The sequence below is a fragment of the Cavia porcellus genome, unplaced genomic scaffold (assembly GCF_034190915.1).
Source record: "Cavia porcellus strain 051 isolate PalLab524CR breed Dunkin Hartley unplaced genomic scaffold, mCavPor4.1 scaffold_2, whole genome shotgun sequence".
NCBI lineage: Eukaryota > Metazoa > Chordata > Mammalia > Rodentia > Caviidae > Cavia > Cavia porcellus.
The window spans coordinates 92,296,835-92,320,175 of record NW_026947485.1 but is presented as its reverse complement, the minus strand read 5'-3'; the positions used below and the strand labels follow the sequence as shown (position 1 = coordinate 92,320,175).

The window sequence follows — 23,341 nt, the reverse complement described above, 5'->3', positions numbered from 1 at the left end:
GGAAATTGGTGGTTGGGAAGTTTTATTTTATTTTATTTTTTTGTTTTGTTTTGTTTTTTTGCTCCTAAGACTTAGGAAAATTTGGGATAATTCTGCAAGTTCAGACTCTTAGGAATCAGATAACTACAGGCTACTTCAGAGCAATCAAATATAAGGACAAACCACTGGCCATGGGCAAGTCTGCTTCAGGAAGAAGAAGGCTCATCTCTGGGGCGATCTCGGTGGGGAGGGCACAGTACATGGCTCAGACGGATACCCACTGCATATTTGTTAGCAGGCTGGAGAACACAATGTGTGTGCCAGGATATCACTTGTACCTGGTGCAAGTCCACAAAGATGAATAGAGATGCTGGATGTGTGGGTGGTGAGGGGGGACTGGAAACATTTCTTGGACCGGAAGAAGAGGATCCTGAGCTTCCCATCTGTGTATACTTGGATGCACAGAATTTTGCTAATGTTTTGCCTTCATTTTCACCCAGGGAGGACCTACTTTACCCACAATAGCTCAAGCTGAGGGCTGGCATGGGGTGGGAGATTAAAAGATGAGACCAGTGTGGTTGACAGTATCCTAACAGAAAAGTCCCCATACCTCTCAACTATTCATGGTAATATATAAAATGGCTAGTTGGAACTCAATGGCTTCTAAATTTTCCCTCTCTCTCTCTCTGAAGAAATTTTTCCTTTTCCAAATGAAATTAATCTATAGACCCAATATTTAAAACAATAAGGATGATTGGTAATAATGGGTTACACATATTACAGCGGTCAATATGCGTGAGGATATCTTAATGTCAATCTAATATGCTCTGTGAAGTAGGTATTAATATGGTGCCCATTTTGTAGATGAGGAAACTGAAATTCATAAAGGTTAAGCACCTTCCTCAAGATCACACAGCCAAGAAGTGGTAGTGGAGATTTGAACCCAGGTTCAAGTCACCTCCCACCTCATCTCTCAGGAGGCTCCTGAGTGACCTTAGCTCCTGGGGTTCCACAGAGTCAGTGTGAAGACCAGGCACCATAACGTCCTGTGAGGCCAGTAGAGATGGTGCCACAGTTCAGGGCCACAAGACACAGGGCTAGCAGGAGGGAGAGATCACGGTGGGCTGGGGTCACCTATGAAAGGTTTCATGGGGGATGGAGTCAGAGACAAAGCAAAACCAGGCCTCAGGTCTCCTAGCTCTTGTGGGCCTGCCACTGCAGTAGAGGACAGCAGCTGGACTCCCTTCTCAGCAAGTAGCAGCGCTGTGTAGTGTCTAGTGGTGCAGTCACGCCATGCTCCTATGTGGGTCGACTGCACACAGGCAAATCTCTGGCAGGGGAATTGGCCTTTAGTTTAATGACCACTGCTTTAAACTCTGCCTTTTGCTCAACATGAAGAGAGTAAGTGATTCCTACCAAAACTCCTTTCAAGTGACTCCAGTGAGTGACAACTTTGCTAACAAGAAGGAACCAGAAGTTGCTAGCCAGTGTAAGTCTGGAACATAAAACTCAACCTCACCAGTAGAGTACAAGGCAAGCAGCCACTTGAAGAGCATTTCAGTTGGACAGTTACTGTTGAACCCATGGAATCTGCGAGTGTTTGGTCCTCCCCCTCCGCTCAGAGCTCTGTTGCAAAGTCAGAGCTATAAAAAGGCCCTTCAGGATATTTCAGCATATGCAAATCAGTAAGTATAATACACCACATTAATGGAACCAAGGACCAAAACTATAAGATCATCTCAGTAGATGCAGAAAAAGCATTTGACAAATGACAAAAGCTCTAAAGAAAATTGGAATAGAAGGTATTTATCAAAATCTGATAAAAGTCATCTATGATAAACCAACAGCCATGCTGAGTATTTAGCTCAGCAGCATAAGCGCCGGCCTTGCAAGTGCGAGGTGGTGAGTTCAATATCCAGTACCAAAAAAAAAAAAAAAAAAAGAATAAAGGAATATAATTTCAGATTATTAAAAAAAGCCAACAGCCAACATCATATTGAATGGTCAAAAATTGAAAGCTTTCACTCTAACATTAGAAACAAGACAAGGCTTCCAAGACAAAAGAGGAACTTGGGAAATTCACAACCACCAATCCAAGACTACAGAGAATAAGCAGGGCATTCTAGAGAGAGAGAAAAGTACTAGGATTCCAGGAACAGTGGCAGAGAGGCCTCAATGAATGGAGCAGAAAACAGAATGAAGAAGATAAGCAAACAACTGTGGCAAACAAGAGCATAACAGAAATGGGGCAGAGAAGATTTTATTCAAAACTGATATGATTGATAATATCAAGTCTGAGAGTATAGGCAACTACACTGAAGATGACATGACTCTACGATACACATTCTGGTTTGATAACTGCCGGTTTTTGAAGTTCTATACTATATACAAAGTTATGTTTTTATTAATACTGTTATGTACTGATATATTCAATTATACTATGTCTGATGATATAGCCAATTCTATTGGAGATACCAAGAGACAACACAGGAAACATGGTAGAACTCTTTGTACAATGGTCTTATATGTTTATTTCGTTTCATGTGTTTATAGGAATATGTTTTGTTTTGCCATGCTTTGTTTTGTTTCTCCCTCTAATAAAGGATAGAAATACATGTTAAGACTCATGCATGTGCAGAATCTGTAAACAGTTTATGAGAACAGATCTTATGACACATGATGAAATGAACAGATACTTTGAAGAAAAAGAGACACTAAAATACCCAGTGCTGATCCTGGAGTGTCATAATGTGAAACCCAGAAATAGTATTAGTCTTTGTTCAGAGTGATATTAGCCTGCTTGAGTTTATTCAATGTCAACATAATTGAAGATATGGATAACTGCATGTATGTTTAAGTGTATAGGATTGATAACCATATTTCTAAGTTTTTGTTGGATAGTTGAAAAGAACTGCTTGCAATCTCACTGTTTGAATCTCCACTTTATATACTCCACTTTAGTATCTTGAATTTGTAAGAAGACAATCTGTAATCATCAACTAGTGATTTCTTACTGTTTATTTTTTCTGTGAAATTATGTATTATTTCTAACTGTTTTCTGTTTTGTTTAGTCTTTCTTTAAATTTAATTTTGAAAAAAGGCATTACAGTACCCAGTGCTGATCACAGAGTGTCATGATGTGAAATCCAGCAATACTATTATTCTTTGTTCAGAATTATTTTAACCTGCTTTAGTTTGTTTAATCTAAACATAAATCAAGATATGAGTAACTGCATATATGTTTAAGTGTATAGGACTGACAACCATGTTACTAAGTTTTGTTGGACAGTTGAACAGAACTGTTTGCAGTCTCACTGTTTGAAATCCTACTTTACATGTTCCCACTCTTGTACCTTGAACAACTATTTGTAAAACGACAATATGTAAACATCAACTTGTGATTTCTTACTTTATTTTTTTCTCTGAATGTATGTATTATTTCTACCTATTTTCTGTTTTGCTTAGTCCTTCTTTAAATAAAATTAAAAAAAAAAAGAAACAAGACAAGGATGTTCACTGTTACCACATCTGTTCAGTATAGTTTTGGAAACATTAGTCCTAGCAATTAGGCAAGCAAAAGAAACAAAGGAATATGGATAAGAAAGGAAGAAGTTAAACTATCATTATACGCAGATGATGAGGTACTCTACACAGAAGACCGCCAAAGACTCCACCAAAAGACTCCTATGAATAACTGAATTTGATAGCATAGTAGGAATTTAAATCGATACTCAAAAATCAGCAGCATCCCTGTGTGTGAATAACAGACTCACTGAGACAGAAATCAGGGAAACAACACCTTTCCCAATAGCATCCAAAAAAAAAAAATACTTAGGAATCAATCTAATGAAGAAAGTGAAACACTTACACATTGAAAACTATGGTACTCTAAAAAAAGATTGAAGAAGATATCAGAAAATGGATAGATATTCCCTGTTCTTGGATAGGCAGAACCAGTATAATGAAAGTGGCCATACTTCCAAAGATTTACTGCAATCCCAATCAAAATACCAATAGCATACCTCACAGAATTAGAGAAAACAATCCTAAAATTCATATGGAACCAGAAGAGATCTAGAATAACAAAAGTGATTCTGGGCAATAAGGGCAAGGCAGGGGGCATCACAGTCTGTGTTTTGAAGTTATACAGCAAAGCTAATGTAATAAAAACCAGCATGGTACTGGCTAGAAAACAGACCTGAGAATCAGTGGAAGATGCAGAAACAATTCCTAGCACGCGAGATACGGATCTTTGACAAACACTTTCACTGGAAGGAAGACAGCGTCTTTAATAATGGTTCTGGGAAAACTGGCTTTCCACATGCTGAAGACTGGACCTAAACCCTTATCTCTCACCAGGCTCTAAACTAAAATTGAAATGGATCAAAGACCTAAATATAAAAACAGAAACACTTAATCTCATGGAAGATAGAATAGACATAGGTGTAGGCAAATACTCTACAAACAAAACCCTGATCGCATAGAAAATACTACAAAGAATCAATAGCAGGGATCATATGAAATTGAAAGGCTTTTTCTGGGCATGATGGTGCACACTTGCAATCCCAGCACTCAAGAGGCTGAGGCAAGAGCCAGAGCTACATAGTGAGGTTAAGGCTTGCCTGAGTTCCATGGCAAGATCCTCTCTTAAAATAAACTAAAAACTAACAAACAAACAAATGAGCAAAACCCTTTAAAAAAAGCTTTTGTCTAGAGAAAGAAACTACCAACAGAAGAAGACGCGAGCGACATAATGGGAAAAATCTTTTATTAGCCACTCCTCAGACAAAGGGCTAAAATCTAGACTATCTAAAGAACTAGGGGTGACCCAGGGATAGAACCAGCCAGCCAGTATCTCCCGAGATCCACCCCATGTTGGAACTTAGGGCACTGGGAAACCAGCAATGTACTTGCCTCCCTGGTAGGCAGCCATGAGCCTACCGGCATGTGAGCTTAGAATCAAACATCTTCCCCACCCACTGTTAGCAAATGGGAGCCAGAGGTCTGAGCATCTCTTGGGAGGATGACCATATGCAATGCAGCAAGTATGAGGGATTTCCTTCTACCATCTCTTTGAAGGCAAATATTATTATCACCATTTTGCTTTATTTTGATTAATTGTATTGCTCTATTCAATACTCTGTTTTGATAGGTTTTATGATGTTCTGTATTTGGTTTGATTTTGCTCTACTTGATTGAAAGGACAACTATTGTGAAGATAACAAGATACACTGTGACACCTATTACTGTTACCCCGGTATCCTGCTGTGATGTTCTGTATCAATTTCACTACATTGTGTCAACTGGCTTTATTCTGTCTTGTTCTGTTGTATTTTACTACCTTCAAAATAATAATAAAAAAGAAATATAAATAAATAAAAATAAAATAAAATCTAACCCTCAAATTTAAACACTCAATCCAAAAATGGGTATCTGAAATGAATAGGTACATCTCAGATGAAGAAGCACAGTGAATAAATATCTGAAAAAATGCTAAATATCACAGGTCATTCAAGAACTACAAATTAAAAGAGCACCAAGAGTTCATCTCACTCTAGGAAGAATGGCCATTATCAAGAAATCAACCAATAATAAGTGCTGGAAAGACTTTGAGGGAAAAGGACCCTTTCCCATTGCTGATGGGAGTATAAACTGCTACAACCACTATGGAAAGCAGTATGGAGATTCCTAAAAAAATCTGAGGATTCCACTTGACCCTGCTGTTCCCTTCCTAGGTCTCTTCCTGAAAGAGTTTGAAGCATCATGCCACAGTATCTATGCATATCCACATTTATAGCAGCACAGTTTGTAATAGCTAAATCTTGGAATCAGCACATATGCCCATCAACAATGAAATGGGGAAAGAAAATGGAAGGATAAACTTGAATCATTTTTGAGTAAATGCATGCACCATAATGTTAAGTGAAATAAATCAGATACATTAGTTTAAATATCACATTTCTTCCCCTGTGTGAGAAACCTAAAGCCTTAATAAATAGGAAGCAAAATGGAGGATCCACACTGGGAAGTACAAAGGTGAATAAGGAATGGGGCAGGGGAAAAAGGAAGAAGGGAAAGGGATTTTAAAAAGAGAGAAAGAATGGAAGGGGGAAATGGAAACCCAAGCTTTTGTAAATGAGAAGGGGAAGAGTTAAGGGAGGAGAAGGAAATGGGGAAAAAAGAATTAAGACATTATGCACAGATACGAATTCCATATGATGCATGTGATTGCTATTTATGGCAAAAAGGTACTAAAAATTTTTTTTAAAAAGAAAGCCCTCAGGAGCCTACCTAAGAAAAGGGGCCCCTAGGAGCTCAGAATGCTCTGGAGCTCTGAGGAACCACAGCTCAGCACCTGTACCTATCCCTGGGGACCTGAAGACAGAATGCCCTGCAGTTCCAGATCCCTTCTCGGAGGCCAATCCCTCTGGTCAGGTGCACTCTGGACAAAAACAATGTCATTGTGGCAGAGGCCTTTGGACACGGGGCAGCCACAGCTGTGCAAGTGCTATGGACTGTCCCGTGGGGTGACCAGAGTGAGAAGAAGGCTGTAGAGATGCAGGTGTCCCTCTAACAAGCAAATATGCAAGGGTGAGAGCCTCAAGCTCTCCTGTGTCTACAGGGGTGCAGGAGCCTGGAAGAGACCAGTAAAAGGGGTCTTGGTGGTGGTCTTTAGTAAAAATCCTTCAGGGGCCCGGTACTCCCTCTGGAGTGATTTTAAATGACATCTTATTTCTTTGGTCAAGGTGACACCCAGCTCCTCTTAGGGAAGGAGCAGCTTAAGACAGTGAGATATTCCTCAGGGACACTGCTGTGGATCCCCAAGGCAGTGATGAGGGTTCTCTCTCTTGTGGCCAGACCAGAAAGGACTTGGTTGCCTCGGGGAAAAGAGGCTGCTGGGACCACCCACGCTACCTCCAGAGTCACCAGAAGCTCTGACAATCACTACCATGCTCCTTTCTTTGGCTAAGAATCCTCCCATTCTCTCCCCAGCTGATGCTAGAAAAGACTAGTGTGGCATTAAAGCTTGGGTGCACCTTACCTGCTCTCAGTGAGCCCACATCTGTGGGTAAAAGCCACTTTACCCCAAGATGAAAGAGCTGCTCCCCCTCCCACTTTGGGATGAACAACTGACCTTGAATCTATCTCCTGCCTCCGAGGCAGCTGGAGCCTCACTGGGCTGGGGGCCAAGGCTGCCAGTGGTGTTGCAGATGAACAGACTGGGGGTAGCTCCGTGACTCTCCCCTGGGAATTCCCGACTACCTTCCCCTTCTAGTTGCCCCCTTTCCACCCTGATTCACTGCTCCTTTGAATCCTTATGGAGATCTGGGTATCTCCTGACATCTTTGACCAAGATGTATCCTTCCAGGCAGAAACAACTGCAGTGGAAAGGGTGTGTGCTTGGGGACTTTCATGAAGAGAAAAACCCTGCAAGCCACTCGGGGGGCAGATGACATGGACTCAGGGTGGCTTTGAACTTTCTCTTCTCTCCAGGACCCTCTCCTTCCTCTTGTCCTCATCTCACACATGCTCCATTTTCCGTGACCCTGAACTTTAGCATGCCAGCTAGATTAGACCTGTCTTCTACTCTTTTAGAACGGAGTCTCTGCAATGCTCAGGGTTGATATTGGTGGCCAATAATGATTTTTGCAATGAGACCTCAGGTTTTCTAGAAACCTCTATGTGGAGTCTCAGGCCATTTGGATTGAAGAGTTGAGCTCTGTGTTGAAGCTATGCTTGTGCAGCAATGGGTTTAGAGTAAGTGCACAGTGGACTGGTGACTGGCTAGCTAAGAGACTACATGTGCATGGGGAGGCCAACGTCCTGCCATCCTGGCAGCTCTGGATAAGCACCTGCTCAGTGCTTCCCCTCCCCGAGTCCTGACTGCAGCTTCTCAAAGACATCTAAGGTTCAGGACTCAAGAGAGGTTGGAAAGGAGAGATGAGCTCTCTGGGGAAGTACCCCTGCTCCAACTCACCCAGGAACAGATGGGAAACCTGAGAGAAGGGACTCTTCTGTGTCCCACTGCTGGCCCACAGAGGATGCAGAATTGGGCTCTCAGAATGGTCAGAGCCTGAGCTCTGGGCCAGCTCTCTTGCTCTCATCAGCCCCACTCAAAAGCAAGCTCATCCCTATTTCATAGATGGGAACACACCCAGAAATCTTGGACCTGGGGTTCCTCCCACCTCCCACCACCTCTCCACCCCCACCTCACTGTTCCCAGCTCTCTGCTACAACTTGCTCCTGCATCTGACATCCTGGCCTCCAAGGGAGCTTTTCTGAACCACATAGCACTGATGGTCTCTACTGCCTATGAGATGGAGTCCAGTGTCTCCTTGGGTCTGACTCCAAGCACCCTTTCTGATTTTCTTCCCCTTTCTGCTCTCTGTTGCCGAAGCTCTGTCCCCATACTGGCCATTTCCTGGAGGAGCTCTGGCTTTCTAGATGTTGGGCCTTCGCTCCTTTCCATGACAGCAGTCCTTCCTACCCACCATGGCAGGTCCAAATCCCATTGTCTTCAGGACAGGATTCCAATACAGTAGATCTACATCCAAGGTGATCATCTGTGCAGCAGGCCCTGCCACTCAGCCCTGCGTCCCAGTGATGGCTACCACGAGCATTTGGGAGGGACCCCAGGGAGTGACACAGAAGCTGGACCTTGAGCAAAGGAGCAGTTATCGTCACTGCCACTCTTTGTGCACCTACTTACTTCATGTTAAGTCTCAAAGTTTTACACTCGGTTATTTTTAGTCCTCTCAAGGTATATTTCATTATTATCTCCACTTTACAGAGACAAAAATAGCTCCAAAGTATCCTGCCCAGGATCACACAGCTGACCTGAGAGCAAAGACAAGATGCAAACCCTGGCAGTCTGGCCAGACAGCTTATTCTGGGGCAGCATCACACCCTCCAGGGATGCGATATTCCTTCCGAGGTAGCAAACCTTGAAGAACAAGTGTACATGGCTACTGGATACAGAGATACAGTGGATCCTGCATGTTTTGACAGATGCTATTTGTATGGTGTTGTCATGTATAACACACACATGCTAATGTCCAACATATGTTCTGTCTCAATATTAGAGGCAAATATTCCACCAAAGAGCTCAGAGCTCATTAGCTGTGGGTCTTGCAGTGGACAAGAGGTCAGTCCAGGGCTGTCCGCTGTATCTCCAGACGTGAGCACTTAGCGCTTAATGATGTGTATACTTCCATATGTGGGCAGCTGACATTCCCTATGTAAACTATTTGCAATATCCCAACAGGACAGATCCAGATTTCAGAAAAAGCTGAGCAGAAGAAGGGCAAGACAGGGGTCCCTTTCCTTCTAAAGAAGGGGACTGCCTTGTTTTGCTAGACCAGATAGGAGGGAGCTGTTATTTGGGAACCATGATTTCTCCATGATTTCTCCAGAGGGGTACTCACCCAACTGTACCTTGGCTGCCCCTTGATCTTTTATAAGGGGATCTGTGTCAGTTCTGGGAAGCCTGGCTAGCTGCGGGCAGGGACAGAGAGCGGGGACAGGAGTGGGAATGAGGCATCTAGCAGGTACCAGGACTGGAGGCAGCTGTGGGCACTACGAAGGGCTGGCCCTAGCCATTGGTGCTGAGCACAGGCTGGTATGGGTTAGGTTCTCAGTGTGGGTTTCCCACCAATTTGTACTTCTGTTGCTCTCCAGAAGAACAGGGCTTGCTCCAGGATGATAGATGTGCTAAACCTCAAAGAACCTGGTGAAGAGCAAGATCATTACTTCATTCCTAGTGGAATGTGGGTTTAGTATGCAGTCTGCAGTGGGTTTCAGAAATGCTTGTAGATAGAATATCATTTAATGGTGAACTAGAGATTCAAATGCAGGCTTATCCTGCTCACAAACCCATAATCTTTCTATTTCACTTTGCTGAAATGCACCGATGATGTTCTTAGCATACAGTAGGTACTTAATAATCTTGTTGAATAAATGCACACACACACACACACACACACACACACACACACACACATGCATATGTTCATAGTGTGGAAAAGTGAGCCAGGCCTTTCCCTGACCACCAAAAGTACCTTCACAGGGTCATCTGGTCTACCTTCTGCTTTGATGACAATCAGAGTTCCAACTGAAAGATCAGTGCACAGACTGTGGGCTGGAACTGTGGGGGCTGCAGGCTGTCAGAGACCCTAGAGATGCCCTTGGAAAACACATCTTGGTTCCAGAGTCCCCAAGTCCAGGTTTTACTGTGTCTCTCATGGTTTCATTTGATCATATGAAGAGCCTTCAGCTGCCAGCTTTCAGTCACTCCCACTCTGTCTGAGCACCGGGAAAGCAAGAATCTGCCACTTGCCAAAAAGAATCCCGGTGACAAAGAGAGAGGAGGTGGTAGGGTACACAGGACTTATTCTAACTCCACCTCCTGATTTGAAATTAAACATACTTGTACAACCACAACCAGAAGGCCAAGGCGACAATAAAGACAAACAAACAAACAAACAAGGCCAAAGCAAAAGATTGCTGACTGGTAGCCGCAGATTGTTTCCCCGCTTCAGGGTTTACTTAAGGTCTGGTTGACAGGAAGAAAGAGCGCCATCCCTCCACCTTTTTTAATCAAAACCTTCAGGGCCATGTGTTAGAGGCACACGGCATACCCTTCAGTCTGTCTGGAGCAGTTCCTCTCTGTCTGTGGCCAGGCAGGAGACACAATCCACAAACCCCAAACAAGAGCAGATCAAAGGAAAAAAAGGGTTTTGTTCTCTGGGTCACTGGAGAGAAGATAAATCAGCCCAGTCACATGCTCACGAGTGAAGTTCCCTCTGCCCTGGGTCTGATGTCAATATCCTGCAGCTCCGGACAGGAAGACCCAGACTCCTTACTGCTGTGTCCTTGCTAGGTTAGCCCAGTGGATAGGCCAGAAGGCCTGAGCAGGGTGCCTGCTGCAGCGCCCTGGGCAGAGACACTGTTAGACAGGGAGCTGGTAGCTGGCAGTCCTTGTGATGGAAGCTGGAAAAAGGACATCTCCTTTCTTGGGTAACTCACAATGCCTCTTGGAGGTTCTAAGTGAGGTGATGCTCACCACTTGCTATGAAGGTGGGCAGGGTCTTCAATCAGCAGTAGATTTACCATGAAGCAGAGGAAGCTTAAGCTGTGGGGCTCTCTCTTTGTACTCCCGAGAGCTAGTGTTCTAGGTGAGGAGAGGAAGTCAGGTTTAAATGTGGAAGTGTCGCTACACACATTTCTGATAAATTGAGATCACAGATGAAAAAGACCAGAAACTCAAAGTCCCCAGTAATGTGTTGTCGTTTTTTCCTCATTCCCAGTATATACTTTTGTACGTAATGTTCTATTTCCTGTGTTATCTATGCTTTACCGCCCCTTCCCTGATCTAGATCCCCCCTTGTCTCCAAAATAGTGTTTACTCCAAGGGGCATTTCAGAATCTATCTCCTACCTCTGTCATCCACCAACCCATTAGAAGACAATGCCCAATCTGCTATCTTTCTCCCTACGAACAGCCCAAAGATGGAGTCAGAGGTCTCTGGAGCACTGCACGGTTGGTAGAGGGGAAGGTCAGGAGCAGTGCTCTGACACTGTGTCTGGAAATAACCCAGCAACTTATGCAAACCCCAAAGTCCCATTGTAAAGCAGGTACGACCACTGCCCTGGTAACTCTTTAACCTCTAGGTGGTAGAAGACTTCTTTGCCAATAGCCTTGGGACAGCTGAAGATGTTGCCAGGAGTGGGAATTGTCTTTGCAAGCACATAGCCAGCTCTTATCTGGGCCAATATCACTATGTACAGGTACTTTGTAAGTAGGGTGCACAGCTGGGAGCAATTAGGAAGCCTTTCCAGGTGGAGTCTGAGCCAAGCTAGTCCATCAGCCACAGATTTCATAAGTGCCCATTTCTGTGCCCAGGTCATGAGCTCCAGTCCAAAGACTCCAAAGGCCACTCAGTTGGTCAATGAGAAGAGTTCAAGGCCTGCAAGAGTTGTGGTGGCCAAGTGTGGTAGCCTGTGCCCGGGGACAGCCACAGAAGTAGCCTCATCAGATACAGGTGGCTTCATAGCTGATATGAGACTTGCCAAGGGGCTGGAGGATGAAGGGACTTTTGGCTAGATGGTGAGGAATACTCTTCTATCCTTTGACTCCTGGCAGCTATGTGCTGTGATGTCTGCCAACAAGACCAAGGCACTGGCAGAATTCACAGTTTTCCTTATGGCAAAACTGACACTTTTTCTGATAACTTTCAGATGCCAGGATTGCCTTTGAGGACCCCAAACAGATAGCAGGTTCATAGAAACCAGTACCTGAGTGAGGGGCCACAGGGCCAGGAAGCAACTGGAGCAAACCTGATGCCAGGGTGGGGACAACATTCCAGCGCCTTCGTGGGGCTGGCCCATCCAGTGGGACTAAAAGCATTCCCTGGGAAAGCAAAGTGGGCACACAAGCCCTGGAGAATAGCCACAGCCCTCAAAAAGGAGAAAGCAGATTAAGCTCAAAAGGCCTAGACTAACATTTCCTTTGCTGTACTGTGGCTTTGCAGAAATCAGGACAAAGATTTCTTAGGGGTCAGGAGTGAGAGAGGACATTTTTAAACAATGGCAGAATTTAACCAGGAGCCCTGAAAGCCAAACAGCTTTAATGAGAAGGAAAGGAAACTACACAGTGACCTTAACCCAGACCTTGACCCTTTACGTCAAAAGCAAAAGATGATAATTAACAAAATGCGATGTGCCCGGATGTTCAGCAAGGGGACAGCTGAGCTCTGTCAATTTGATAATCCCTGGTTGTGACCTGTAGGCCCAAATTGTGTGACCGGAGATGACGTGCTGTTTATACAGGGCCTGCACTCAGGGCTCACTAGTCCCACAGCAGCTGCTGGACCAAAAGAGCTGTTTCTTTGCCAGTGGTCTGCACAGGCACCTCTGCTCTGGACCTGCTATCATGTTCAGGTACTCTGTTTGCAGAGCTCTGGTCTCTAGGTACTCAAAGAGCTCCTCCAGGCTTTATGAATGAGACATGAGGGCACAAGCAGCTTGGTCTCCAGAACTCTCAGTGTTCTTCTGTCCCATGAGTTTCAAACCAGCATCAATCTGAAATCAAGTTGAATTTTCTCCAGGGGAGATTTCATTCCATAGGCCTTGAGAATGAAGGCAGGAATCTCCTAAGACTCAAGGAATTCAACTGAACCCTCCAGCCCCATGAGACACCATTTCTCTGCCCAAGGGCTATACATGGGGAAGGCCACACAGGAAGTCAGCCAAAGACAGGCACCTCAGGGACCAGCATCCTGCACACCCAAGACACAGCTGGATGCCCTTAGTCCTCCACTCCAAAGAGAGGACTTCTGGGCAGGAAATACCTATGTACACACAGAAAGGGGTCAGAGGTAGAGCTGGCTTTGCCAGCAGCCAAGAAACACCCAATTTTTTTGACCAGGAAAGAGACCTAGAGAGCCTTGATATGAGGAGTTCCAGCTGGGTACATGACTCTCAGAGGAACATGGTCCAGCTGGCTGGGCACCCAAAGAGAATCCTTGCTCATACCAAGGTGGACTCTGAGCTCACTGGCAACGGGATCGAGGTCTGGTGGGGTGCTGGGAGATGATGGCCAAAGACCTCAGCAGGAATAAAGAGCCCAAGCCCCATGAACAAGGTGGTGGGCACTTGCAAGGAAAGGATTTGCCCCTGTAACCCATGCTTCATGTCCTCGGTTGCCCTGGATTCCATGGGTTGACTAGTTAAATGGAGTCTCTACCTCCTCTTTAAGGTTACAGACCACAGGAAAGGGCCTCACTCCTAGTATAGCGCTCTATGCTCTACCAGGAACAAGCCAGCTTTTCCACAATGCATCAGAGGTGCCAAGCAGAGTTAGCTCAGCATTTCTGAAGATGATAAAAGGTCTTAGGAGGTTCAAGAACACAAATAACATGAATCACAAAGAGAGAAGTATATTCTCGTCAATTCGTCAAGCCTCTGACCACCAAGACAAAATGTCAGCATGACACTATCTTCCTGTTACCGTGTTTCTGCCTCTCACTAATCTCCTTTCAAGTAAGAAGGGAAGCTTCAGGGTAGAGCCTCAGGCAGGCAAAACAGTGTCTTACTTGGATTTCATGCAAATCTTTCCAGTTGCTTTTATATATGACAAATTAATACTAGGTTTTCAGACCTATTTCTCTTACATGGTTTTCTTTTAAGAAGTCATTTAATTTAAAATGAACTGATTTAAAGAAAAATGTTAATGTAGATTAACTGTAAATATAGCAAAAGCTATAAAGGTGCTTGGAGAGTGGCTGATGGCCACTAATCCAAATGAGTGCCATTTTTAATCAACCCCATAGTCAAATGGGGAAACTGAGGCTCCAAGAATGGACACTTGGGAAGAATGGCAAGACTGGAGTTCCACGTGGTGCTGGGACTAGGCCAACTGGACGAGGTCTAGAAGCATGGATTTGCTCAGACTTCTAGGGCTGGTGCCTGGCTGGAGGGGGGAAGGTGCCACAGAGGGGAACAGGAGCAGGGGAGGGGTGGGAGAGGCACAGGAATAATTACTTGGAATAATTCTTTCCATTCATGAACTTTACTTCTTAGAAAATGAATGTTTCTTCCTAGAGAGCCAAATGAGTGCTTGGAATAGATTTCTTTTGTGCAGAAAAGTAGGAAGATGTGTCATTTCTCCTTTAACAGGAACAAACTTCCCTGGTTACCCTATCACTGTATCTAGAAATAAGAAGACAGCCCTGTGTGCACGGTGGACCCAGGCAACAATGTCCTGCCTGAGGACCTTGGTGAGAAACACTACAAGAGCTGCCTGTGCTGGGTTCCCAGCATCCCACAGAGGAGCACCTGGGCAGGGGCCTCCCATGTCACAAGCCTTCCCCAACCCACCTGTCCACCTTCCTGTCCAGGAAGAACACCACACAGGCCCTTGCAGCTGGTCATCACCAGTTCTGAGCTTCCGTGGAATACACTGCAGCTGAGACCCACCCACCAGGCCTCAGCCACTGAGGTCTTAATGATGGAGACCTGGCACAGTGACTCATGGGTCCAGGTAAAATGAACCACAGCAAAATGTCCTATATAACCCTGTGAGCTCTGGTCCCCCAGGGGCTCTATTTCTACCCTGCCTCCATCATTCTGGACCAAACTGTTTTCTTGCTGGATCTCAGTTGCCAGGTCTATAAAATGGGTCCACTAACACCCCTCTGGGGAGTTGCAAGGATGATCCATAACCAAAGCCAGTGCAGTGCTGAACCTGGAGGGGCCCCAAGGCTGGAGAATGTTATTAATGGCAATGGGATAAGAGGTGGGGTGCTCACGAAGGACCAGGCCTGGCCCTGATCTTCCCTACAGAAAACAGGGCTTTGGTTCTCCAGAGGAAGAACAATCTGTGGGGCAGAGTGTGAACCAGGATTTCTTTCCTCTGTCCTTGTTCTCCACGGAGCAGAGACCTGTGTGCAAAAAACAAGGAATCTAGAAACAAGAAACAAAAATGAAGTCTGAATCTGCTTAAAATTAAAAAGCTTCATGCTTCAACAAACACCATCAAAAAACTGAAAAGACAGCCCACAAATGGAGAAAGTGTTTGCAAATCTCATGTGTGAGAAGAGACTCGTACCCAGAGCACATAAAGAACCCTTGCAACTCAACATTAAAAAGATGAACAAGTCAATTTAAAAATGGGCAAAGGAGCAGAGCACAGGAAAATTTTCCTGACGTGATTATGATTAGAACAGGTTTAAAAATTTACACAACCAACACTTCCACTTGCACTTGCTAATAACAGTGGAGAGCCGGAAACTATAATTTCAGCTAGAGGAGACTGGTCAAACTCCTGTGCATTTATTGTCAAAAGTAAAAGCAGTACATGATATAAGTCTAATTTGGGAAAATAAGTGTTCCTAGCACCTCATAAACAACAAGCTTTTGTTGATCGAAGAATACGTTTTCTTACTTTTTTTTTTTTTTAAATGTTTTGAGACAGGGTCTCATCTCACTACTCCAGGCTGGCCTTGGACTCACTTTGTAGCTCAGGCTAGCCTACAATTTGCTGTGCCTCAGCCTCCCGAGTCCTGGGATTACAGTTGTATGCAACCACAGCTGGCTAAATGAAGAATAATTTCTAGCCTCAGGATACTAAACTGTGCTAGACCTACCCCCCCCCCCCCGGGCAAATCAATTCCACGCTCTTTGGCTTTTCCAAGTAGGAATCTCTTTCTTTCTCCAAGTCTTCAATGGTAAGTTTCAATCCGCGGGCCTGGGCATCAGGTCAGGGACTCGTCACCCCTGCTGCCCACACCAGGGTTCTTCTGCACCCCAGGGCCGGCCTTAGTAGTCGCAGTAGTTCTCTGTGGTGTAATGGGTCCCTGTAGAGCTGCACTGCTAGAGCCGAGAGGTTTCTTTGGTTTATTCAGAGCTGGAGCAACAAGGGTAGGAGCCACTGCAGTCTCCTGACCTTGTCTGGCAGCTACAGGGTCAGACTCTTTCCTGTCGTAGTTTGCATCAAAAATCTTGAACCACTGAAGAAGTTCAAAATTATCCTGCAACTTTCCTTTTACTTACTTATTCACAGGAATTATTTTGTCATCCTTTTAAAATCTGCTTGTAGTATTTTGAAGTTCTGGATATATTTATGTTCTAGCTGAGCTTGGAATTTCACTTTCTTGAAAGTGATGGAGCCAGAGAAGGGCACATCCATAAACAGATCATAGAACAACTGTTCAACCTTTGTCAGATTCAACTGCAGAGACTCACTGATCCAGGCCAGCACGTCACACTGACCTTGATCATCACGGCTGATGTTGAATATACATTCATTGCCATCCTCAGCTGTCAAAGAACATGTCTACTGCCTGCTCCCGGGTCCAGTTTCATTCGTTTCATTCAGACAGATCCCTGTTATTGATTATGATAACTAGGAGAAGTGCCTGGTCTACTGTAGCTCGGAGTGACCCTCGCCTCCTCTGCCCTCCCGTCACACTCTGGTCTGCAGGTCCAGGTAGCACAAAGCCCAGGATTCATGTCTGACTGGTTGAAGGACCCCCCAGCCAGCTCCTCTGAGCTGACAGCCCTGAGAATAGGACCCGATGAGCTGTGCTCACGCTGTCTAACCAGCACCTGCGATACACCTGCTGCGTAGACAACATGTTCAGTTTAACACCTGAGGGGTGAGAACTGTGGGAGAAAGCTTTATCGGTGTGATCACCCAGTCTTCCAGACGCTTTTCTACTCTCTCCAGCCCTCTCCTGATCTATGACCTCTAGGGGAAACTCATGTGTTACTTCCAGGTCAAGGCAGGTCATAAGCTTCCTTCATCCCTCACTTTCCCTTTAGTGGTGCCCTGAGAAAACACGTTCAAGATGGTGGAGCCACAAGAGTGGCCAGGATCACCAAGGCACCCACAGAGAAGTACCCAGGAGGATTATGACCCAATTGGATTGTGCATGAGAAAGAAAGAAATGTTTGTTGTATGAAGCCCCTGAGATTTAGGGGTTTGTTTGTTGTGGGAGCTTATATTACTCATCCTGACTACTACATTCCTTTAAATGAGCCCAGCCTTTCTGAGAAGGTCTCTTCTGTGGGGCGAGGGTTGGCGAAGCTCCAGACCCTTTCTCCTTCTCATGACTCCACGGCTGAGAGTTCCATGCCTGAATAATTTCTTTTCTCCACAGCTTGATGTTGAAAGCTCAGAGAAGAAAGGAGGGGGACAGGCAGGAGACAGCCACTGGTGTGTCTGTGATCCTTGCCAGAACCCCATCCACCTACCAGATGAGGAACCTGAGATACTAAGAGGTTCTGTAACTTTTCCAGTGCTGCGCCAATAAATGAGGCCTCACACCCAGCCTTGAACTCAAGGATGTCTGCCCTGAGGTTCACTTTTCTTCTTACTCTGCTATCTCTCCTTGAATCTTCAACAGCTTTCAATCTGTCCCAAAGCCCACCCTTGGCAGGTGTCCTGTCATGGCCCCGAAAGCAAAGCTGGCTGTGGGTGGGCAGCTGTGCCAGGATTTGGGGCAGTATCTAGGGAATGAATGCCTCATGGGTTGGGAGCCTAGAGCCAGGCTTCAAAGGGAATTCTTGAGTGGGGAGGGAGGATGAGGCACCAGGCAGAAGCGTCTAGTTAAAGCAGGGGCTTTCCACCCCGACTTTCAGCAAATATGCAATGTTAGACGCCATGGCATGTGAGCCCGCCACGTTCCCCAGACATGTGCAGCAGGAAAGGACAGGGGCCTGTGAGTGGAAGAGTCACAAGGGTCCCCTTATCGTTGCTCTTAAGCTAATTCATACGTGCAAGGCCCAGCATGGTTCTGGGGCAGTGGACACAGACAGCAGACACTGTCCTTAATGAGCTAACACCCTACCTCTGTAGACAGCAGAGGTGATTTCCCTAGGGCATCAACAGAATGACCCTTGTCTTAGCCTGCCAGTCTCTCCTGGGTGCACTTCTACCCACTCAGAGACTCGGGACAAAAGCCAGGGAGGCACCTGTCTTCTCTCTTTTGTACCCCACTGCAGGGTGCTGCTGCCAGCATCCTCTTCTGACATTTCCCAAAGCCCTTGTTCTTTCCCACACCCTGTTTTATAAACAAACATTATTAAAAATTCAACACTTAATTTTTTTGATATTTTTCCCTGCTAAGTACTCATTGTTTAATATAATAAAGCTCATAAAGTTAAAATTAATAATTCATCAATAGAATACTTCTTGAGAATAGATGTGGGTTTTGTACATCCTTCAATGTGTTCCTTTTACACAAAATCACTGTGATGTTACACAAAGGAAAAGGAAAGGTCCTTTCCTCCACTACCTCTCAGATTGGACTCGGCAGCTTCCTCGCCCAGCGGCCGCCTTGAGAGCCCAGGCTGGTGTTGGGGCAGCTCCTCGGGACCCCTCCCTTCCCGTGCACAGCTCCAGCATTGCTCCTGATTGTATGCATTTGACTGGCTCATGCACGTGCTGTCCCCAGCCCAGGGGGCATGGAAGATCAACATGGAGCTGTGTGCTCAGAGACCACTGGGTCACAGCGATAGCTTCTAAATGGAGACAGAGGAGGCCCTGTATAGTTGGAGGCATCAAGGCTCAGCAGGGAAAACAGCAGTGCCTTCTGGGTAGAGGATCTTCTAGGGAACAGCCTAGACTAGAGGTGGTGAACCAATGGCATATGCGCTGTGGTAGGCTATTAGGATCACTGAAAGGTCTAAAAGGTTCACCACCACCAAGGCCACTGACAAGATTGGGCTACCAAGAAAAGTGGCATAGCTATAGCCCACATGGGACTGCAGGAGAGGCGACAGGAGAAAGGATGCTGGAGCAGCAGGGAGTGTGATCATGACAGTCCTTGGATGGGCTCTGCAGCCCAATGGGTGTTTGGCAGGATGTGAAATGGAATAAAAAGTGTTTTGTGATCAAGTAAGTTTAGAAAGCATTTCCTTAGCAGCTCTGTTGGTTTCCTCACTGTTTCCTTGAATATGTTCACATGCCGGGTGAGTCTTGATCAGGGAAGCTTCTGCATGCAGCACTTTCTGTATGTCATAGACCACAGGACCTTCCAAAGCTCAGTGGCCTGCATTACCTTCTGGAAAATGCTACCAGGAGCAGACGCATGAGCTGTATCCTGAAGGGGCCCAAGGCAAGGATGACACGGATTTGGAACAAAGGGTGTGGGGGTTGGGTCTAAACAGTGTTCCACTGGCTGAGCTCCTCACTGAGCCCTCTCTCCCCTGCGCCTGGGGCTCCTACAACACTCAGAAGAGTAGAGGCTCCTGAGTGAGCTGCCCCCGGGAGGGCAGTGTAAAATTTACTGTTGGAAAGCAGTAGACTCAAGGGACGGCTTCCCCAGCCCCTGGCTCTAACAGATGGTGTGGTTTAAATTTCAGAAATTGGAGAGTACTTAAGGAAGAAATGTTGGCAGGCATGGAGGCACTTGTAAAACCATCTGAGCTGATGGGAACTCTGGGCCCCGTGCCTCCAAAAAACAAGGCAGCTCTGAGCAAAGGTGAGGAGGACTGCAAGGCCCAGATCAGGGTCTGTAGACAGAGGGTTCTGGACAAGGTGGGCAGGGGGTGAGAGAGGGAAGCAGGCTCAGCAGCAGCCCTGGTGCCTGTCCACCCTGTCTCTGGTAAGCCACAAGAGCCTCCTGCCACTGAGCACAGAGCACTTTACCCTCATCGGACCTTGAGGGTGGTGAACAAGGAGAAGTGGGAAACAGTGTACCCAAGGGCCCAGGAAGCACCCAGGTTTGGGATCGAATTCTGGCACTGCCCCTTACTAGCTACATGACAGATGAGGTGACAGTCCCAGGAGCAGCCCCTTCCTCAGTTGTAAGATGAAGCATCTGTGATGACATTACATATTGGTGTTTGACATGGTGGGTCCTTGGTATCCATTGATCACCACTGTTTGAGGGGACACAGCCACAAAGAGGGCATGGATGGAACACTAGATGGAGCACCGCCGAGCCTCAGTGGGAGGGGACTCTGGCCAAGGTTGCCGGTGCCATCAGTTGGTAGCCTCTGAAAGCCACTGGCCTCTTCTGTGGGCCTTGGCAGCCTGTCTGTACCCAGGAGTATCTCATGGATACTGCACTAGTACCACCCCAGAGGTGCCTGGCACCCAGCAGGAGCTCAGCCAGGATTAATTAATTCATCATCACCCTCTCCAGGATACTCCTCCCTCTCGGGTGACACCTCTTCCCAGCCTGGGTTACCTGGCTGCCCACATTGTTCTCTGCGTTCAGTGGTGCCCAGATAAAAAATGCACCTGCCACAGCTTCACTGAGATGTCCGTGGCTGCAGCTGTGGTAAGCAAGGACCCTGTGCAGAATGGCTCCTCCTTGCTGGCTTGTACCCTGCAGACCCAACAGATGCCAAGAGGCCCACGTGTGGAATGAGACAAGGCAGTACCACCCTCTAGATCATATAAGGTCTTCTGCCTGGGGCCACACCATGGCCTGTTCCCCCTCTGGAGGCATTTTATACACAATAATCCTGTCATTCCTGACATATGCAAAAGGACTTGGGAGCCTGCAGTTTGCATAAAGACACAGATGCATAATTAGGACAGAAGCAGAAAGACAGGAGCGAGGGGAGTAACGGGAGCATGGTAAGATGCCACAGGTGCATAGTGGATGGCCATCCACAAGGTCACTTGGAGCAGCTGGGCTTGACAAGAGTCACATTTCTGAGCATGAAGCCGGGCTCACCCTAGGAGGGAGGCAGCTGATTGCCACCGGCAGATGTCAGAGAACACACCTGCCGGGGAACAGGGACTGAATTTTGGGGGAGACAAGCGGTCAGGCCTTCATCCTGCAGGCTTTGGTAGCCTCAGTCCACCAGCAGCCTGGGACAGCTTCTGTGAGGAGAGCCCTTCTACAAGACTGGAACTGGTGACACACAGGACCCTCAATGGGATGAAGCACCATTAGCCAGGGGAACCGAACAGAGTACACATAAGGCCACTCATATGTAGGTCACATCTCTGGCTCTCACGTGGTGGGGAAACTGAGGCTTAATAAGACGAAGATGTGCCAAGGGGGCAGAACAGCTAGGACCAGAACACTAAATGGGTCAAGGAACATTTTTCTACGATAGTGGATTAAGAGGGAAGAGGTCCCAGAGAATTCAGGTTGCCAGGACCCTCAGGGCAGTGCTGCTCAGTGGCTTTCTGCCTTCATTACTCTCTCGAACATACCTCAGACTCTCATTCTCTCACGTGCTCCACTGACCACCCTTCCTCCTGGTCACCCCCAGCTCATCCCTGCTGAGTCCGTGTTTCATCACGTCCAACCTGACCTCAGCCAGGCTTCAACGTATTCTGTCACACACACATAGGCACAGTAGAGGGAATCAGGAGGCCTGAGGAAGGACCAGGCCCCAAGAAGCAGGCTTCTTCCTCTGAGCCAGGCCAGGTCTGGATCACCCACCTCCCGGCCTTCTGGGTGTGGAGAACAGAGATGACCTAGACCAATGCCAGGCACCAGTCCTGAATGGCTCAAGTTGCCACTGGCTGGCAGGGGCCTGGGACCCACATTCCTGGACAAAGCCCCTTTTTCTTCCTGCTGTGGGGCTTGGTTGGCTTCTTACCTTTGGGGTGAGGTATTTGGTCATAATTTCCTTTCCTTTCTCTCCCAGTTTTTCATCTGGAGTAACTTCATATTCTGCCTAAAACAGAAGGAGAAAAGGAACAATAACATATTTGCTCATGAACTTCTTATGGCTACCAAATCTCAGAAACCTTGGGAGAACACCCTGCAGGCCACCTAGACAATCTCCTTTTTCTGCAGAGAAGGAATCTGAGGCTCAAAGAGTGGGGAAGACCTGGCCAAGAGCCTAACATCCAGACCACTGTGCACTTACCAGGAGATAATGGCTCTGGAAAACAACTGAAAGAGCATGGAGAAGCTGCTTTGGGTCACTCAGACTACAAACTGCATGATCTGTGGTGATCTACATGGCCTGCCTATAAAATGCAGAGAGGTCCAGCAATAGTGGCACCTTCGTGTAGGACAACTGTGTAGACAGAAAGGACAGAGCTCTCAGCCTAGGACTGGCATGGAATAAATACTCATTTAACAGCTGCCACAATTATCACCATTGTGATTATTATACCTTGCAAGGAAAAACTAATACTGTGCATGCCTTGATTTCTCCAGCCTTTCAGTTTACAAACTGAACACTGAGAAGGAAAGAATATACTATACCTCTTTCTTCTCGCTTTTTTTCCTGTGTTCAAGGAAGCTGGGCTAGTGCCCTATGCCTATAATCCCTGCACTCCAGGAGGCTGAAGCAAGAAAATCAGAAGATCAGAAGTTCAAGGCTAACCTTGGTAACCTAGCAACTTAGCAAGATTCTGTCTCAAAATAATAAAGGGAAGGGGGCTGGAGATGCAGCTCAGTGTGAAGGCCCTGGGTTCAGTTCCCAGTATTGAAGAAGAAAAACAGAACAAAAACCAACCTTAAAAGAGCCAGGATAGGGCCAGAAGAGAGCAAGAGCTCCTGTTCTGCACCGTCATCAGTAGATGGAGATTAAGAGGCTCTGCAGTGGAAAGCCACTTGCCCAGGGTCATGCAAGCAGGGGTGGCAGAGCTGGGATACCAACCTCCAAGCACAGAGCTGTTTGTCCACACCAAAGGACTGAATGTGAGACCTCTAAAAACCAGACTTTTTACTTTTCCATGGCCTGAGAGGGGCTCCTTTACTTACATCTGACGCACTTGTCAAGTAGATGAAAGGCCTCAAGTTTTTGTTAAAACTTTCAGTGAGTGAGTTCGCCTGCTCATTTAGACAAAGCAGCTAATTGCAAATTGTTTATAACTATTTCAAACCCAAGGATTTGTCAGGCTCAGCCCCAAAAGTACCCTTATTTCAAAAGAGATA

General features: G+C 46.3%; 1 protein-coding gene and 1 pseudogene across 3 annotated transcripts in view; both read right to left on the bottom strand.

The window, feature by feature from the left end:
• Grk5 (G protein-coupled receptor kinase 5) overlaps positions 1-23,341 on the bottom strand; it is a 215,301-nt gene that overhangs the window by 31,419 nt on the left and 160,541 nt on the right. For all 3 annotated transcript variants that reach the window (XM_003479633.5, XM_063244827.1, XM_063244826.1), the window contains exon 4: positions 22,050-22,127. In XM_003479633.5, the coding sequence (XP_003479681.2) occupies positions 22,050-22,127 (78 nt within the window). The remainder of the gene's footprint in view (positions 1-22,049; positions 22,128-23,341) is intronic.
• Positions 8,721-22,042, bottom strand: LOC134475221 (microtubule-associated protein RP/EB family member 1-like; annotated as a pseudogene).